The 19686-nt window shown below is 45.9% G+C and overlaps 1 protein-coding gene across 1 annotated transcript in view; it reads left to right on the top strand.

The window, feature by feature from the left end:
- The first annotated feature begins 992 nt into the window (after window positions 1-992).
- Window positions 993-19686, top strand: part of LOC133359040 (transmembrane protease serine 9-like) — a 38640-nt gene continuing 19946 nt past the window's right edge. The window contains exons 1-2 of the mRNA XM_061577410.1: window positions 993-1040; window positions 15704-15812. Of these exons, the coding sequence (XP_061433394.1) occupies window positions 15749-15812 (64 nt within the window). The 5' untranslated portion in view covers window positions 993-1040; window positions 15704-15748. The remainder of the gene's footprint in view (window positions 1041-15703; window positions 15813-19686) is intronic.

Here is a 19686-nt window from a genome sequence, read left to right as displayed (position 1 = left end):
CCAAGATAAATAAAGATTCTGATACAAGCCCACATAGATACAGGCATAACCATACAAACTCAAACATGCACACGCATACACATATTGTAAAACTTTGATCCTCTATTGTTATGCAATAGGTCATTGGCTGGCCTTTCCTTGCTGCGGAATGTTGGAATGCATTGCCCCTCTAGCGGGGTAACTGCTATTTTGTCTGCTGCTATTTCTGGAGGAACCCCGACGGTATGTTCAGTCTCCTGACTCTGAAAAATCGGGTTTGGCTAAGAGACGCCTTTAGACGGCTGTACCACTGGGGCCTGCGTCACAGGTTTGATCTTGTATTTGTGGTTTAGTGGTAAGTGAATTGAAGATGGAGGGGTTTACCAGCCCTCTCGTAGCCGTTCAGAGCCAACTTAACACCACAGTGGCAGCTGTGAACGCCATGAGGGAACAGCAACAATAACCGTCGTTAACCACGAAGTCACATCACCACAACGTTTATGCCATGCTAAGTGCATTTTGAGACCACGTGAATTGTCGACGGCCTGCTGGCAGGAGGTCAAGGACCAGACCCAGCAGGTGCCATGGGTTGACTGAGATGACAGGCAGATGCACCACCTGTGCTCCCTACTCATTCGAGGCTGAGTCGACCTAGGGGATGCCCAGGACCGGTTCAGATAATAGTCATTGGTGTTGACCGTGAGCGGGAATCGAACTCGGGTCGCCGGCTTTGTAGCGAGTGCGCTAACCGCTCCAATACCTCTCCACAAAACATACATGCCCACACAGGCACAGACACGCTCAACACACTCCATAAAGTCACAAACATACACATTTGCAAAACTTTTATCCTCTTCTGTTATGCAATAGGTCACTGGCTGGCCTCGCCTTGCTGTGAAATTCCGGAATGCATTTTTCCTCGAGCAAGGTATGGGGTAATTGAGTATTAGTCGGAGGTGTGACGGGGGAGGAATGTGGCGGGGGCGATATGAGGAGAGGTTATAATATGAGTTCGCACAGTCTTAAGCGCCAGAGAGACTCCAACACCGCGGCAATTGCAGGTGAGCGTGGGAGCGGTCTGTGCATCACCACCCGGATGCGAGGGCGAATTATGATGAAATCGTGTTCACAGCGACGGCTTTTGTCTGGCCATCGAACAAAGAAGGTTACTGTGTAATGTAGCTCTCAGAGACACCGTCTTGTCTTTCTGTAAATTTATTACTAGCGGGAAGTACCCAGCGTTGCCCGGGCGAAAAAGACACACACACACATCGACTTACATATACACAGACATCGACGCACACACAAACACATCGACTTCTACACACATAGACACATATGGACTGACACACAGACATCGACTTTACACACACATGGAGTTACACACACACATGGACTCACACACAGGTAGACTTACACACACACACATCGACTCACACATAAATAGACTTACACACACATCGACCTACACACACACATATGGATTACACACACACACATATCGACTAAGACACACACACATGGACCCACGCACACACATCGACTTACACACACATATGCACATATGGACTTACACACACATGGACTAACACACACAGACATGGACTCACACACACACATCGACCGACACACATAGAGATTCAAAGGTAATACCAAACGCAGTTAAAATAACACATCACATAACTTTCGATTTAAAGCTTTCGTGACTGCAGGGATTCATCTTCTTGGTTCTTTCGGTAAAGTCACGTAGAAGGGAAGTAATAAAATAATAAAAATAAAACATAATAAAACAATTCTCACGACGTTTCGGCCACAACGCAAGCAGCCGTCCTCAGGTGAAGAATGAGACAATGCCAAGCTAGGAGCTTATATATAAGCTGCGTTGGAGGTGGAAGAAAGAGCGCCTTAACAAAAGAATGTGCATATGAAGAGGAATTTAGCATATATATGGAAAATGCGTAGGAGGTGGGCGGGGGGGTTTCAAAGTCATATTATGCCCATGCATTATGCAGGATCAACAGCACCAAGGGGGGGTGCAGGGATTAGCAGTAACAAAGGAAAGGAATGTTAATGATATGTAGCTGCAGTTACTCAACAACCACGTAGAAAACTAAAGTATAAACTACATAAAAAACTAAAGTATAAATTGCATAGCACCATCAGTATACTTACTATACTCTACACTAAGCTGAGTTACTAACAGCAAGTAATACATTACAATTCTACGTCGTAGAAATTATATAATATGCTTCCATCTAAACTTTATTCTATTGTATCACACGAGCATATACCGTACTATATACTGCCAACATTAAATTATATACTGTATTGCTGTAAACCAAGGCAACAAACTAAGTTGCCTCTGTGGTAGCAGTTACATTGGGGAAACCAAACGACATGTCTCGGACCGCATCCGTGAACATAAAGCTGACCTGAAACACGGTAGGACAAACACCTCAGCCGTGGCAGATCACTGTTACAACTCAGTGGGCTCACATGATATTGACTTCTCCAAGACAGAGGTTCTCTGCAAGCCATCTGGCTATCATGAGAGATTCGTTCATGAGGCGATCCACATATACAAACACAGAGACAATTTTAACCGAGAAGATGGATTCTGGCTTAGCAATCATTGGAAGGACGTAATAAACCATTTCGACACACATTAGGGTGGGTAGAATAATACATAGTGTTATATTAAATGTATAAGGTATAGGTTGGTTTACAGCAATACAGTATATAATTTAATGTTGGCAGTATATAGTACGGTATATGCTCGTGTGATACAATAGAATAAAGTTTAGATGGAAGCATATTATATAATTTCTACGACGTAGAATTGTAATGTATTACTTGCTGTTAGTAACTCAGCTTAGTGTAGAGTATAGTAAGTATACTGATGGTGCTATGCAATTTATACTTTAGTTTTTTATGTAGTTTATACTTTAGTTTTCTACGTGGTTGTTGAGTAACTGCAGCTACATATCATTAACATTCCTTTCCTTTGTTACTGCTAATCCCTGCACCCCCCCTTGGTGCTGTTGATCCTGCATAATGCATGGGCATAATATGACTTTGAAACCCCCCCGCCCACCTCCTACGCATTTTCCATGTATATGCTAAATTCCTCTTCATATGCACATTCTTTTGTTAAGGCGCTCTTTCTTCCACCTCCAACGCAGCTTATATATAAGCTCCTAGCTTGGCATTGTCTCATTCTTCACCTGAGGACGGCTGCTTGCGTTGTGGCCGAAACGTCGTGAGAATTGTTTTATTATGTTTTATTTTTATTATTTTATTACTTCCCTTTACGTGACTTTACATCACATAACGTCTGTTAAAGCTAACCAAATACTACACAAAGCTAGCAAATTATTATTAATAAAGAGAATACAGCACAACAGGAGTGAATTGTCTTACATTTCGGAATCTCTAAGGCAGTTGCACTTAGATATAAGCAATAGTGTATCCATGCATTATTGGAATATAATCGATACTATAACACAACAATCGGCTGATAATGTGTTTAATCTAACAAAAAACTAGCCAAATAATACATTCTCTAGACATTCATAATAAACAATTCCCTATTAAAAGACAAAACATTTAAAAACCAAACAGTAATGAACTTCTTCTTGGTTCTTTCGGTAAAGTCACGTAGAAGGGAAATAATAAAATAATAAAAATAAAACGTAATAAAATAATTCTCCCCGAGAGACCTGGTCTTCACCTGAGGAGGCTGCTTGCGTTGTGGCCGAAACGTCGTGAGAATTATTTTATTATGTTTTATTTTTATCATTTTATTATTTCCATTCTACGTGACTTTACCGAAAGAACCAAGAAGATGAATCCCTGTAGTCACGAAAACTTTAAATCTCCTCCTTTCTGTTACTCTCTTAAAGCCTCACCACCTCTTCCCCATCACGCATCCTCTTCCCTCCCCTCACAATTCCACTCCTGCCCGTCCCTCCCTTACCGTTTCGTGATCTCCAAGTACCCCTCTATCACTGTCAATCATCCCTCAACTCTTGTAGGCCGCTTTCAACTACAACATTCCATTTTGTGTTAAGTACCTTGAGTGAATGCGCTCCATAAATATATACATGCGATTAGATATATTATTATGCTAATTATGATTTTGATGACGTCACTGCAACAGGACTACGATGCAATGTGCCAGCAACATTTTCATACTTTTTTATATATGTGTAGTGATTTAGAATAGATCACTACGGCGCGTAGCGCTAAGTACAGTAGAATGAGGAAATAAGGGTGTAGAGGCGAACACACCATGCAGTACCACACAGTGGGTCACTCGGGTGAGTGGTACTGGGTGCTAGCAGAGAGAGGCTGATGAGTCCTACCGACAGAGTCGGGGATAGCAGCCACTCCGCCAGCATAGCGAGTGAATGCCACGTAATTGGTCACTAGGGAGTGTGGTGTGGGCTGCTGGCGGAAGGGGGCATATGAGGACTAGTCACCCCAGCCTCGGGTGAAGCACATGATGGGACGAGGTGAGGAATGTGGGGCAAAGGTGACCGAGGGGACATGGGAAGTGTACCTGGGAATTTTCTGGAGAGTTCTTAAAGGGGGCATGGTTAAGGGCAGAGCCGGGCAGGTGGCACATGCAAGATAGCCAGGAAACTTCAGAATGTTCCAGAAGGGGGCGCAGCCGAGGGCGGAGCTAGGCTGCACCGAGAGAGCTAAAAGGGAAGCCCCGATATTTGATCGGGGCTGTCTGCAGGTGAAGTGAACCCGAGGTGCTACGTCTTCGTCTCCGACATCGTGGGTCAGACAGCACGTTGGCTGCTCTGACCTGTTTATAGTTATCCTGTGTGTAACGGTGTGTAAGAGATAGGCATATTGTAGTCCCGTGTGTAACGGTGTTATATACTGTAGAATAAACGTTGTTGCCTCATAACTAGTGTCTCCGAAGTGACTCACTACATATGTATACATTTTTGTAGCAATGCATGTATGATTATAATAATCAATGCAATAATAATCAATGCATACTATAATCAAACATGCATTGCTACTAAACATTTCTTTTATTCGATAGCTACATTTCCTAATGTAATAACTTCACCAAGAAACAGCTTTACAATGTAATGCTTTACCAAGCCACATGCTGTACACTGTAGTCTAAAACTCGTATCCCTCATGAGCTCTGAAGAAGGGCCCTTCCCTGAAACGTCGCATATCATAATAATTAACAATAAAGGTTACTTTAGTTTAAATCACGTAAATATAACCCACTACCACCACCCGACACTGCCAAATAGTAAGGTTTGTTAGGTAAACAGAACGTGCCAATTAGTTACTAGTTCAGCACTCAGGTGTGTTGCAAAGTAAACGCACAATATTTACAATTTGAGTACTATGACGTTTCGCTTGTGATTACAACAACCAGCTTCATCATTTGCCATAAATGTGAAGTCTTCCTATTCCGGTCCTTAAATAGAGTAAAGGCGATGTCATCACTGCGAGCCTATCAGGTGCGAGGACCAGAGGGGGTTAATGTAGTCATATCAATTACATTGGATTATGTTGTACGTATGAATGTTAATGTATGTGTAATAAAAGACTCCGTCAGGCACTGCTGGTCTCCGTTGGTCTTTCATTCAAGTTCTTTCTCCGCACCCCGCTGGTCTCCTCCGCGGACCAGCGTCGTCTCGCACGCGCCCCGCACGCGCTTCCTCCTCAGCTCCTCCACTCGTCCTCACACCCCGCTGGTCCTGACAAGGGACCAGCGTCTCCTCTCGCGTGTCGCGCACGCTCCTCTCGCGTGCACCACACGCTCCTCTCCCGCCAGTCGCTCCGCTCCTCCCTGCTCCGTACACCGCTGGCCGACAGTGTGACGAAGCCCCATCAGCCACGTGGCTGATGGCGCGGCCGCCACCCAACGTGGTCCCGCTTCTTCACTCCTTCAACTGACCCCGCTCTCATCCGGGCTCCTCTCTATATCCTCTCTCCCAGGTGACCCTAACTCATCCCCTTCTGGATCGTCCGATCCGGCCTTCCCATACTGCCCTGCTGGCTCCACCTCCATTCACCTCGCTTCCCCCCCTCCATACCGGGCTCCGCCCCCAATACCCCGGGCCGTGTGATTGGGCCAGAGCCCAGCAGCAACCCCATTTACGCTCGCATTACATATGTATGATTGTTGAACTTCTTTTCACCGTACGCAGCCAACCGTGCAAATCGGAGGTACTGGGGATGGAGAACAAACTAAACACAAAGCAGTAATTTCGATTTAAAGCTTTCGTGACTGCAGGGATTCATCTTCTTGTTTCTTTCGGTAAAGTCACGTAGAAGGGAAGTAATAAAATAATAAAAATAAAACATAATAAAACAATTCTCACGACGTTTCGGCTACAACGCAAGCAGCCGTCTTCAGGTGAAGAATGAGACACTACCAAACTAGGAGCTTATATATAAGCTGCATTGGGGGTTGAAGAGCGCCTTAACAAAAAGAATGTGCATGTGAAGAGGAATTTAGCATATTCATGGAAAATGCGTAGGCGTTGGGCGGGGGGGTGTCAAAGTCATATTATGCCCATGCATTATGCAGGATCAGCAGCAACCAAGGGGGGTGCAGGGATTAGCAGTAACAAAGGAAAGGAATGTTAATGATATGTAGCTGCAGTTACTCAACAACCACGTAGAAAACTAAAGTATAAACTACATAAAAAACTAAAGTATAAACTGCATCGCACCATCAGTATACTTACTATACTCTATAATAAGCTGAGTTACTAACAGCAAGTAATACATTACAATTCTACCTCGTAAAAATTCTATAATATGCTTCCATCTAAACCTTATTCTCTTATATCACACGAGCATATACCGTACTATATACTGCCATAGATAAACCCAACATTAAATTATATACTGTATTGCTGTAAACCAACCTATATCTTATACATTTAATATAACACTATGTATTATTCTACACACCCTAATGTGTATCGAAATGGTTTATTACATCCTTCCAATGATTGCTGAGCCAGAATCCATCTTCTCGGTTAAAATTGTCTCTGTGTTTGTATATGTGGATCGCCTCATGAACGAATCTCTCATGATAGCCAGATGGCTTGCAGAGAACCTCTGTCTTGGAGAAGTCGATATCATGTGAGCCCACTGAGTTGTAACAGTGATCTGCCACGGCTGAGGTGTTTGTCCTACCGTGTTTCAGGTCAGCTTTATGTTCACGGATGCGGTCCGAGACATGTCGTTTGGTTTCCCCAATGTAACTGCTACCACAGAGGCAACTTAGTTTGTAGACGCCAGGGTACTGTATGTCTGGAACCACATCTTTTACAGACGGTACCAGATCACGGATTTTATGTACTGTGTTGAATCGGACCTGGATCTTGTGTTTAATCAGGATTTTGGAGATCTTTTTTGTGACCCCAGCAATGTAGGGTAAGGTGATGGTCTTGAAAGGCTCCTCAACAGGATCCTTCTTGATGGTTGGAGTGATGGCTTTGCGGATTGTATAGTCGGAGTAACCATTTGCCTTAAGAGCTTGGCGTACGTGTTTGAGTTCACTGGAAATGTGTTCATGGTCGGAGATGCATTGGGCTCTATGATATAGAGTCTTGATGAGGGAATTCTTCTGGGATGGATGGTGGTGGGAATCCGGTTTTAGATAAGCATCCGTGTGGGTGGCTTTCCTGTAGACAGAGTGGCTCATTGAACCATCAGGTCTCCTTTTGATTAGGACATCCAAAAAGGGTAGCTTGCCATCATTTTCGACTTCCATGGTGAATCTGATGGCTGGGTGTATGGAATTGATGTGGTCGAGAAATTGGTCTAGAGCAGGCCGGCCATGTGGCCAGATGACAAAAGTGTCGTCTACGTACCTCTTCCATAAGGTCGGGCGTAGAGTGGCAGTCTGGATAGCGTCCGTCTCAAATTTCTCCATGAAGATGTTGGCTACAACCGGAGATAGGGGGGAGCCCATTGGGGTGCCCTCAATTTGCTTGTAGAAGGTTCCATTCCAGGTGAAGTATGTATTGGTTAAGCAGTGTTTCACCAGGGGGGGTACCCCAGCATTCAGTCCTTGATGAACCAAGTCTTCAATGATTGCGATGGTGTCAGGCACAGGTACCTTGGTGAACAAGGAAACCACATCAAAACTGACAAGCAGGTCGTCTGGGGACAGGGCAATCCCCTTGATTGTCGATACCAGGTCAGTAGAGGTTAGTACTGCAGAGGTGGTTTTTCCAGTGAAAGGTCGTAGGATTTCGGACAAAAAACGAGCCAGTTTGTAAGTGGGGGAGTTGATGGTAGAGACAATGGGACGAAGAGGTGTATCTTCTTTATGTATCTTTGGCAAGCCGTACAATCTTGGTGGTCTGGCTGCAGAAGGTTTCAACGAGAACTGTTTGGTCTGATCAATTAATGCGGTTGAAGCAGAAATGATGTTGTTGGTTTTGGAGACGAGGCTGTTGGTGGGGTCTCTTTTTATTTGTGTATAGCTGCCATCGTTTAATAGTTCTTGAATTTTGTTGTTGTATTCTATTTTGTCCATGATGACAGTGGCATTGCCTTTGTCGGCTGAGAGGATGACAATGTCATCCCTCTTTTTTAATTGAGCTAATTCAAAACGCTCCTCTTTGCTGATGTTGCTAGCTGGCATCTTAGCGTTTTTGAGGGTTACAGAGATTTCAGATCTTGCTACGTCTGCAGCGATGTGACTCAAGCCCTTGAGAGCTACATCTACTCGAGCAATTATATCATTAACTGGTATGTGTCTAGGTGTGACTGCAAAGTTTAGTCCTTTAGCTAAAACGGATTTCAAACCTTCAGAAATAGGACTGTTACTGCGATTAATTACGACTTTGTTAATATCTAGCTTTTCAATGTGTGGGTCCGGTTTCTTGTTTGAGAGGCGATTGAATTTGGAAATCAAGTTGTCCTTACATTTAGTCGACATAGCGGCAGCTGAAGAGGCAGTCATTTTTTCCACATGTTCCCAATCCGATGTGGACATTGTTACACTCAAAGATAAGTGTGATTTGTAGAGTGTCTTGTCTAACTGATCTAGTTCGGTGCGCGTAAGTCTGATTTTCTCTGAGATAAGAGCTAAGCTAGTTCTAGACAGAATTCGTTTCGCATTAGAAGAAGTTACAGCAGCAGATGTTAGTGTAAATGCGTTTGGTATTACCTTAGAGTCGCGGCATCTCTTCAGAAAGGTGAGAGACTCGATTAGCTGAGCCTTCTTATCCCGGAGCTTGTTGAAGGATCTCAAAGTTATGTGGAAACCCTCCCCGTAGAGGCGGTTAAATTTCGATTTAAAGCTTTCGTGACTGCAGGGATTCATCTTCTTGTTTCTTTCGGTAAAGTCACGTAGAAGGGAAGTAATAAAATAATAAAAATAAAACATAATAAAACAATTCTCACGACGTTTCGGCTACAACGCAAGCAGCCGTCTTCAGGTGAAGAATGAGACACTACCAAACTAGGAGCTTATATATAAGCTGCATTGGGGGTTGAAGAGCGCCTTAACAAAAAGAATGTGCATGTGAAGAGGAATTTAGCATATTCATGGAAAATGCGTAGGCGTTGGGCGGGGGGGTGTCAAAGTCATATTATGCCCATGCATTATGCAGGATTAGCAGCAACCAAGGGGGGTGCAGGGATTAGCAGTAACAAAGGAAAGGAATGTTAATGATATGTAGCTGCAGTTACTCAACAACCACGTAGAAAACTAAAGTATAAACTACATAAAAAACTAAAGTATAAACTGCATCGCACCATCAGTATACTTACTATACTCTATAATAAGCTGAGTTACTAACAGCAAGTAATACATTACAATTCTACCTCGTAAAAATTCTATAATATGCTTCCATCTAAACCTTATTCTCTTATATCACACGAGCATATACCGTACTATATACTGCCATAGATAAACCCAACATTAAATTATATACTGTATTGCTGTAAACCAACCTATATCTTATACATTTAATATAACACTATGTATTATTCTACACACCCTAATGTGTATCGAAATGGTTTATTACATCCTTCCAATGATTGCTGAGCCAGAATCCATCTTCTCGGTTAAAATTGTCTCTGTGTTTGTATATGTGGATCGCCTCATGAACGAATCTCTCATGATAGCCAGATGGCTTGCAGAGAACCTCTGTCTTGGAGAAGTCGATATCATGTGAGCCCACTGAGTTGTAACAGTGATCTGCCACGGCTGAGGTGTTTGTCCTACCGTGTTTCAGGTCAGCTTTATGTTCACGGATGCGGTCCGAGACATGTCGTTTGGACCGCATCCGAACATAAAGCTGACCTGAAACACGGTAGGACAAACACCTCAGCCGTGGCAGATCACTGTTACAACTCAGTGGGCTCACATGATATCGACTTCTCCAAGACAGAGGTTCTCTGCAAGCCATCTGGCTATCATGAGAGATTCGTTCATGAGGCGATCCACATATACAAACACAGAGACAATTTTAACCGAGAAGATGGATTCTGGCTCAGCAATCATTGGAAGGATGTAATAAACCATTTCGATACACATTAGGGTGTGTAGAATAATACATAGTGTTATATTAAATGTATAAGATATAGGTTGGTTTACAGCAATACAGTATATAATTTAATGTTGGGTTTATCTATGGCAGTATATAGTACGGTATATGCTCGTGTGATATAAGAGAATAAGGTTTAGATGGAAGCATATTATAGAATTTTTACGAGGTAGAATTGTAATGTATTACTTGCTGTTAGTAACTCAGCTTATTATAGAGTATAGTAAGTATACTGATGGTGCGATGCAGTTTATACTTTAGTTTTTTATGTAGTTTATACTTTAGTTTTCTACGTGGTTGTTGAGTAACTGCAGCTACATATCATTAACATTCCTTTCCTTTGTTACTGCTAATCCCTGCACCCCCCTTGGTTGCTGCTGATCCTGCATAATGCATGGGCATAATATGACTTTGACACCCCCCCGCCCAACGCCTACGCATTTTCCATGAATATGCTAAATTCCTCTTCACATGCACATTCTTTTTGTTAAGGCGCTCTTCAACCCCCAATGCAGCTTATATATAAGCTCCTAGTTTGGTAGTGTCTCATTCTTCACCTGAAGACGGCTGCTTGCGTTGTAGCCGAAACGTCGTGAGAATTGTTTTATTATGTTTTATTTTTATTATTTTATTACTTCCCTTCTACGTGACTTTACCGAAAGAAACAAGAAGATGAATCCCTGCAGTCACGAAAGCTTTAAATCGAAATTTAACCGCCTCTACGGGGAGGGTTTCCACATAACTTTGAGATCCTTCAACAAGCTCCGGGATAAGAAGGCTCAGCTAATCGAGTCTCTCACCTTTCTGAAGAGATGCCGCGACTCTAAGGTAATACCAAACGCATTTACACTAACATCTGCTGCTGTAACTTCTTCTAATGCGAAACGAATTCTGTCTAGAACTAGCTTAGCTCTTATCTCAGAGAAAATCAGACTTACGCGCACCGAACTAGATCAGTTAGACAAGACACTCTACAAATCACACTTATCTTTGAGTGTAACAATGTCCACATCGGATTGGGAACATGTGGGAAAAAATGACTGCCTCTTCAGCTGCCGCTATGTCGACTAAATGTAAGGACAACTTGATTTCCAAATTCAATCGCCTCTCAAACAAGAAACCGGACCCACACATTGAAAAGCTAGATATTAACAAAGTCGTAATTAATCGCAGTAACAGTCCTATTTCTGAAGGTTTGAAATCCGTTTTAGCTAAAGGACTAAACTTTGCAGTCACACCTAGACACATACCAGTTAATGATATAATTGCTCGAGTAGATGTAGCTCTCAAGGGCTTGAGTCACATCGCTGCAGACGTAGCAAGATCTGAAATCTCTGTAACCCTCAAAAACGCTAAGATGCCAGCTAGCAACATCAGCAAAGAGGAGCGTTTTGAATTAGCTCAATTAAAAAAGAGGGATGACATTGTCATCCTCTCAGCCGACAAAGGCAATGCCACTGTCATCATGGACAAAATAGAATACAACAACAAAATTCAAGAACTATTAAACGATGGCAGCTATACAAAAATAAAAAGAGACCCCACCAACAGCCTCGTCTCCAAAACCAACAACATCATTTCTGCTTCAACCGCATTAATTGATCAGACCAAACAGTTCTCGTTGAAACCTTCTGCAGCCAGACCACCAAGATTGTACGGCTTGCCAAAGATACATAAAGAAGATACACCTCTTCGTCCCATTGTCTCTACCATCAACTCCCCCACTTACAAACTGGCTCGTTTTTTGTCCGAAATCCTACGGCCTTTCACTGGAAAAACCACCTCTGCAGTACTAAACTCTACTGACCTGGTATCGACAATCAAGGGGATTGCCCTGTCCCCAGACGACCTGCTTGTCAGTTTTGATGTGGTTTCCTTGTTCACCAAGGTACCTGTGCCTGACACCATCGCAATCATTGAAGACTTGGTTCATCAAGGACTGAATGCTGGGGTACCCCCCCTGGTGAAACACTGCTTAACCAATACATACTTCACCTGGAATGGAACCTTCTACAAGCAAATTGAGGGCACCCCAATGGGCTCCCCCCTATCTCCGGTTGTAGCCAACATCTTCATGGAGAAATTTGAGACGGACGCTATCCAGACTGCCACTCTACGCCCGACCTTATGGAAGAGGTACGTAGACGACACTTTTGTCATCTGGCCACATGGCCGGCCTGCTCTAGACCAATTTCTCGACCACATCAATTCCATACACCCAGCCATCAGATTCACCATGGAAGTCGAAAATGATGGCAAGCTACCCTTTTTGGATGTCCTAATCAAAAGGAGACCTGATGGTTCAATGAGCCACTCTGTCTACAGGAAAGCCACCCACACGGATGCTTATCTAAAACCGGATTCCCACCACCATCCATCCCAGAAGAATTCCCTCATCAAGACTCTATATCATAGAGCCCAATGCATCTCCGACCATGAACACATTTCCAGTGAACTCAAACACGTACGCCAAGCTCTTAAGGCAAATGGTTACTCCGACTATACAATCCGCAAAGCCATCACTCCAACCATCAAGAAGGATCCTGTTGAGGAGCCTTTCAAGACCATCACCTTACCCTACATTGCTGGGGTCACAAAAAAGATCTCCAAAATCCTGATTAAACACAAGATCCAGGTCCGATTCAACACAGTACATAAAATCCGTGATCTGGTACCGTCTGTAAAAGATGTGGTTCCAGACATACAGTACCCTGGCGTCTACAAACTAAGTTGCCTCTGTGGTAGCAGTTACATTGGGGAAACCAAACGACATGTCTCGGACCGCATCCGTGAACATAAAGCTGACCTGAAACACGGTAGGACAAACACCTCAGCCGTGGCAGATCACTGTTACAACTCAGTGGGCTCACATGATATCGACTTCTCCAAGACAGAGGTTCTCTGCAAGCCATCTGGCTATCATGAGAGATTCGTTCATGAGGCGATCCACATATACAAACACAGAGACAATTTTAACCGAGAAGATGGATTCTGGCTCAGCAATCATTGGAAGGATGTAATAAACCATTTCGATACACATTAGGGTGTGTAGAATAATACATAGTGTTATATTAAATGTATAAGATATAGGTTGGTTTACAGCAATACAGTATATAATTTAATGTTGGGTTTATCTATGGCAGTATATAGTACGGTATATGCTCGTGTGATATAAGAGAATAAGGTTTAGATGGAAGCATATTATAGAATTTTTACGAGGTAGAATTGTAATGTATTACTTGCTGTTAGTAACTCAGCTTATTATAGAGTATAGTAAGTATACTGATGGTGCGATGCAGTTTATACTTTAGTTTTTTATGTAGTTTATACTTTAGTTTTCTACGTGGTTGTTGAGTAACTGCAGCTACATATCATTAACATTCCTTTCCTTTGTTACTGCTAATCCCTGCACCCCCCTTGGTTGCTGCTGATCCTGCATAATGCATGGGCATAATATGACTTTGACACCCCCCCGCCCAACGCCTACGCATTTTCCATGAATATGCTAAATTCCTCTTCACATGCACATTCTTTTTGTTAAGGCGCTCTTCAACCCCCAATGCAGCTTATATATAAGCTCCTAGTTTGGTAGTGTCTCATTCTTCACCTGAAGACGGCTGCTTGCGTTGTAGCCGAAACGTCGTGAGAATTGTTTTATTATGTTTTATTTTTATTATTTTATTACTTCCCTTCTACGTGACTTTACCGAAAGAAACAAGAAGAACACAAAGCAGTACTGAAGAAATAAATTCTCAATTTAGATAATTTAAAAGTTCATAGCTACCAGTAGCTTCCTTATATCGGAAGAGCATTCCAAACGGCCACAGAAGCGTATCCAAAAGCACCCCGCGATGCAGTGACCATCTTTGTTCGATGGCCGGCCAAAAGCCACTGCGAACTTCTTTCGCCTATCACATCACTTTCCTTTTAAGGCCACACAGCATTACAGATTAATGCATTCAGTGTGTTTTCTTTGTTGTTTAGGTTTTATGAGCGTTATAATAACAATAGTTAAACTTTATATGGCAGCGTTAATCGTGCTAATTTCATCCCACAACCGCCATAAAATAAAAATGAATAAATAAATGACACCAAAACAAAAGGCACACCCAACAGAAAGTTGTTAAACCAAATAAATTAGTCCATTGGGTCTCACAACATCCCGGACCACAGTCCCAACTTCTCACTCAAGCCAGGAAATTCCAACCATGTATTTGTGTTGTTTGTCGTTGTAACTCGTTAACCCACATCTGTGAAAAAGAGCTTCATAGCTCATCGGATTCCTCCTTTTGCAGTCTAAATCCAGATTCTTATTCTGAAACCCTTCAAAGAGTTACCACGAATTTAGACCAATCGGTCAAATTGTCTACAATGTGATTTTCAAATATGCAATGTGATTTCCAAATATTCACCGGAGGCACACACCACGAAGAGGTTATCACGATACGCTTGGGCATCACCAAAAAAATAAACTAAGACTATGTATTTATTACCAGCTAAGGCTCCACTGAGCTATGTAGCTCTTTTTCAGAAGTGACCTGGCCGTCACAAATGATAGCTCAACGAAGTGGCTTATCATGTGGACATTTTTACCAGCCAAATACTCTAAACGTGTGATGTTGATTCTAATTGTGGAGGGAAAACCCGGAGGACCCAGAGAAAATCCATGTCACCGCAGGGAGAGAGATAAAGCCGCAAACTGCAAATATACAGTAGCCGTCGGGGTCGGGATGAAATTCACGACCCCCTGCATATTAGGCGAGGAAGGAAACATCTTGCCACTCCCCATTAACTCATTTTGTTTGTAAAACGATAAACTATTTTTATTTCACCAGGTAATGCCCACTGAGCTATGTAGCTCTTTTTAAGAAGTGACTTGGCTATCACAAACGATAGTTTAACGAAATAGCGTATTATAATGTCGATATTGAAAGCAGTAGCTAAATACTCTAAACGCGTGATGTTGATTATAAATGTAGAGGGAAAAAGCGAAGGACCCGGAGAAAATTCCAAGCGACAGTGGGTAGAGAGAGAGAGACAAGCAAACACCAAATATAAAGCAGGCGTCAGGTTCGGGATTGAACCCACGATCACCTGCAAACCAGGCAAGGGAATTAACATATTGTCACCGTGGTGCCCACACTGTTGTATGCATGACGCAGGACCCAGCAAGCAGCAGAAACAGCAGAATAAGCTCAGGAGGAACGATGACGTGCACCATCGCAACGATGGTGCTGGCCGTCCTGGTCGCCATGAGCGCTGAGTGTACGGGTGAGCACTTGGCTCCTCCTCACCTCATTCACCTCACCCTGCCCTCATTTCGTCACGATCACCTCCTCACGACCACCATCACCTCGTCACCTCCACTAACACCTTACATCCATCACCTCATCATATCCATCATCACCTCCTCACGTTCATCATCTCCTCACATCCACCATCACCTCGTCACACACACCATCACCTCCTCACATCCATCATAACAACCTCACGATGACCATAACCTCCTCACATCCACCATCACCTCCTTACATCCATCATCAACTCGATACTTCCACCGTCACCTCGTCACGTTCACCATCATCTCCTCACATCTACCATCACCTCCTCACGACTACTATCATCTCCTCACGTTCACCATTACCTTCTTATGTCCATCATCACCTCCTTCCCTGTTATCTCCACAAACAGTATCTACCTCTTTCTTCTAATCTCACTCAACTTTGTACTACAACGAAATTGCACTCCCACCCTGGCTCACCACACACGCGACCACACTGCACTACCAAACTGTACTACCAAACTGCACTACCACTCGACACCACCACTCTGTAAAGCTACTGCACTACCACACTGCACATAGTACTGCACTATCACACTGCAGGAACTACTGTACCAACTACTGCACTAACCACACTGCAACAACTACTGCACTTTCACACTACACTACCACTCTACACCACCACTATATACCACCACTCTATACCAAATACTACACGACTGCACCATACTACTGTAATGCGGTTGTAAACGGCCCTTCTGAGGCGCCGTCAGGGGGGGAGGAGTTAGGTCACGTGGGGGGCAGAGGGGTTGAGTATAGAAGGAGGGGAACCGGAAGAGCAAGGGGAGTGACGGGGAACCAGGAACAGAGGAAGGCCACGAAGGGCGAAGCGGGGTGTGGCGAGATCGCCACGAACACGGGGGGAGCGAGGATCGGCACCGTTGGCCAGCGGTGACCGACCCGAAGCAGCGAGGAGGCTGCAGTCAGCAGCGGGGCTGCACAGAGAGGGTGGGCAGCGGGTCTGCATACAGTGACAGCCAGAGGGTCTGCACATAGGGGTAGCAGCGGGAGTCTGCATAGGGGTAGCAGCGAGTCTGCAGGGAGGAGGTTACAGTAGATGAAGCAGAGAGTCAGAGGGGAGAGGAAGCTATAATAGCAGTGAATAGCCGGGGGCTACAAATACAGGAGTTATAACAGAGTGCCGTGTGGGTAAAGACGTGAACCTGAATAAAGACACGAAGACAGAGAGAAGTGTTCGAGTCCTTTTATTACACTGGAGTCAGAAGTGAAACGGCATGGCGAAACAACTGAGGAAGAAGAATATCCCATCTCCGGCGTCGGCTTCATCATCGGACGACGACGATCTTCCTCCTGAGGTCGGCTTCACTTCGGCGGAGGGAGAGATCCGTGAGGGCCCGGGTGTGGAGGAGGTTGCCGCTGCGTCCGACCCATCTGCGTTGAAGGACGAAGATTTAAGATGGACCCGGATGGCGGAGCAACTGGCGACCCTAAAAACCGTCATCACGGAGTTGTGTGACCTTGTCACGCCAAGGGCGGCGTTGGAAGGTGATGGTGGTGATCGGCAGGAGCCCGGGTCGTCTTCGATGGCGCCGCCATCGGCCACGCGGCGTGAAGACGCCATCTTGGGCGTGGCGCACCACGGAAGGCGGGAAGCCGCCATTTTGGGGCCGCCACGAGGATCGTCCGCCATCTTGGCGACACCGCGTTGCGACGCCTTGCTGAACTTGCCGCCGGAAGAGTCGGTGACGGACGGAAGCAGGCCAAGGAGCCGCAGTCGTCACCTTACAACTGTTAAGGAGTTCTCCATCGGGGGCGATTGGAGTGCGTTCGCTTGTCGATTTTTGGCGGCGGTACGAACGGCAAGGTGGACGGACGCCGAGGCGCTGGAGGTGCTTCCGACTCTCCTTGACGATGAGTCTGTTCGTTTTTTTCGCTCTATAAAAGCTGCGAAGAAGAAAACATTGCGTGGAGTGTTCGACGAAATGGCGGACGCGTACGAGCCACCGGATGACGCCCATCGCCGCTTCGTGCAGCGGCAACGCGCACCGGAGGAGTCGCCTGTAGCGTACAGGGGCGCCGTGCTGGAACTCGCGATGGCCGCTTACCCGGAGACGGAGCCTGACCTGCTGGAACCTCTCATCTTGGGGAAGATGTTGGAGTTATCCCGGGATCTGGGCATTCCTATGCCGGCGTGCGGTCACGAGAAACTCACGTCCCGGACCGCGGCCAAGTGTTTGGACGCCCAGTTCAATCTCCGCCGCTGGAAACAAGTCACGGCGTGGACGGGCGGTCCTGTCGTCGATGGGGGGGCCGTAGGGTGGGACCCTACAAAGGCCGTGTACGTGCCGGATGCGACCGGCCCAAAGGAGCTGTCGGCCGCCTCCACTCCGTGGCCGGCTCGAAGCGGGCCGGGGCTGCGGGCTCCGCCGCCGGCGCGGCCACGTCGGGACGGGGTGCCTGCTGCGCGCCGACCCGACGTCGACTGTTTCCGCTGCGGCCGTCGGGGCCACTATGCCAGGGACTGCTGGGCCCGGGTTCCGGGGCCGCCCCAGCAGGAGGCCTCGATCGCGGACGTCCCAAAGAAAGACCCTCCGGCACAGGCAAGTCGGTGCGCACCAGACACCCGGCAAGGCCTAACACCTCACTCATCGCCGTTGTTGTGCGACGCGGATGTTCTAAAATATGGGAGGCCAGTATCTGCGCCTTGTCGCTCGATAACGCAGTGGCGTAAGTTGGCTCGGCGGGTTGTCGCGGCCGCTACAGGTTCGTCCACTGTACCGGGGTCGATCCAAGGGGTGGACGTGCGTATTTTGGTGGATTCCGGGGCGTCCGCGACCATTATTTCGGATGTCATATTCCATCTTTTGAACATCCCACCGGGGGCCGTGAGGCCGGCTTACGCTTCCTGCATCGCTGCGAACGGGGGTAGTATGGGCATCGTGGGACAGGTGGACGCTAATATTTCTATCGGGGGGGTCTCGGCCTCGGGCGTTGTGTTAATTTCGAGGTCCCTGGCGGTCCCTTGCTTGTTGGGCACGGATTTTTTGGCTAAGATGCCCATTCTAATTAGAATCAATGAAAATTGCATTGAACTACCAGGGGGCCGCAAATTGGCGTTTTTACAGTCCACCTGGGGGCGACCGGCTCCGGTTGCCCAGGTGCAGGCGTTATCGGAAGTTTCAGTTGATATTCCACCTGGCTCGCAGATGCTCATTCCCCTACGATACCGGAAGCCGGTTCCGGGTCGGCAGGGTGCTTGTGGAATTTTGCTGTCGCCGTCCGCCGCTGTTACGGGCGGATTGGCACTGGTGGGGGCGCAAACCATTGTCCGTCCGGATCAACGCCCGTTTTTGCAGGTGTTAAATGCGAGTTCTGAAAGCGTGTGTGTGCCGGCTGGTACCGTTGTGGCACACGCCACTACGGCGTTTACGGCTCAGAGTGACATTCCGAACGGGGGGCTGGTGGGTGGTGTTTCACACGACGGAGGGGTGGACGATCGTTGGATCGCCGAACTATGTGCGGAAAATTCGGCCCTTTCCGCTGAGCAGCGTTGTGCGATTCATAAATTATTAGCGAGCTATTCCGATGTGTTTAGCTCGGACGATTTGGACTTGGGACGCACCTCGCTGCTCTCTCATCACATCGAAACGGGGGACGCGGCCCCTATCCGCTTGAACTCGCGTCGGATGAGTCCGGCTGAGCGTGAGCACATGCGAGGGGCAGTGGAAGACATGTTGAAAGCGGATATTATATCTCCGTCTAATAGCCCGTGGGGCACGCCTGTCGTGTTGGTTAAAAAGAAAGATGGTAAATTACGATTTTGTGTGGATTTTCGGAAGTTGA

The sequence above is a fragment of the Lethenteron reissneri genome, chromosome 64 (assembly GCF_015708825.2).
Source record: "Lethenteron reissneri isolate LAM-NWPU_2019-01 chromosome 64, ASM1570882v1, whole genome shotgun sequence".
In the NCBI taxonomy this organism is placed as follows: Eukaryota; Metazoa; Chordata; class Hyperoartia; order Petromyzontiformes; family Petromyzontidae; genus Lethenteron; species Lethenteron reissneri.
This window is presented reverse-complemented; position numbering and strand designations above follow the sequence as displayed.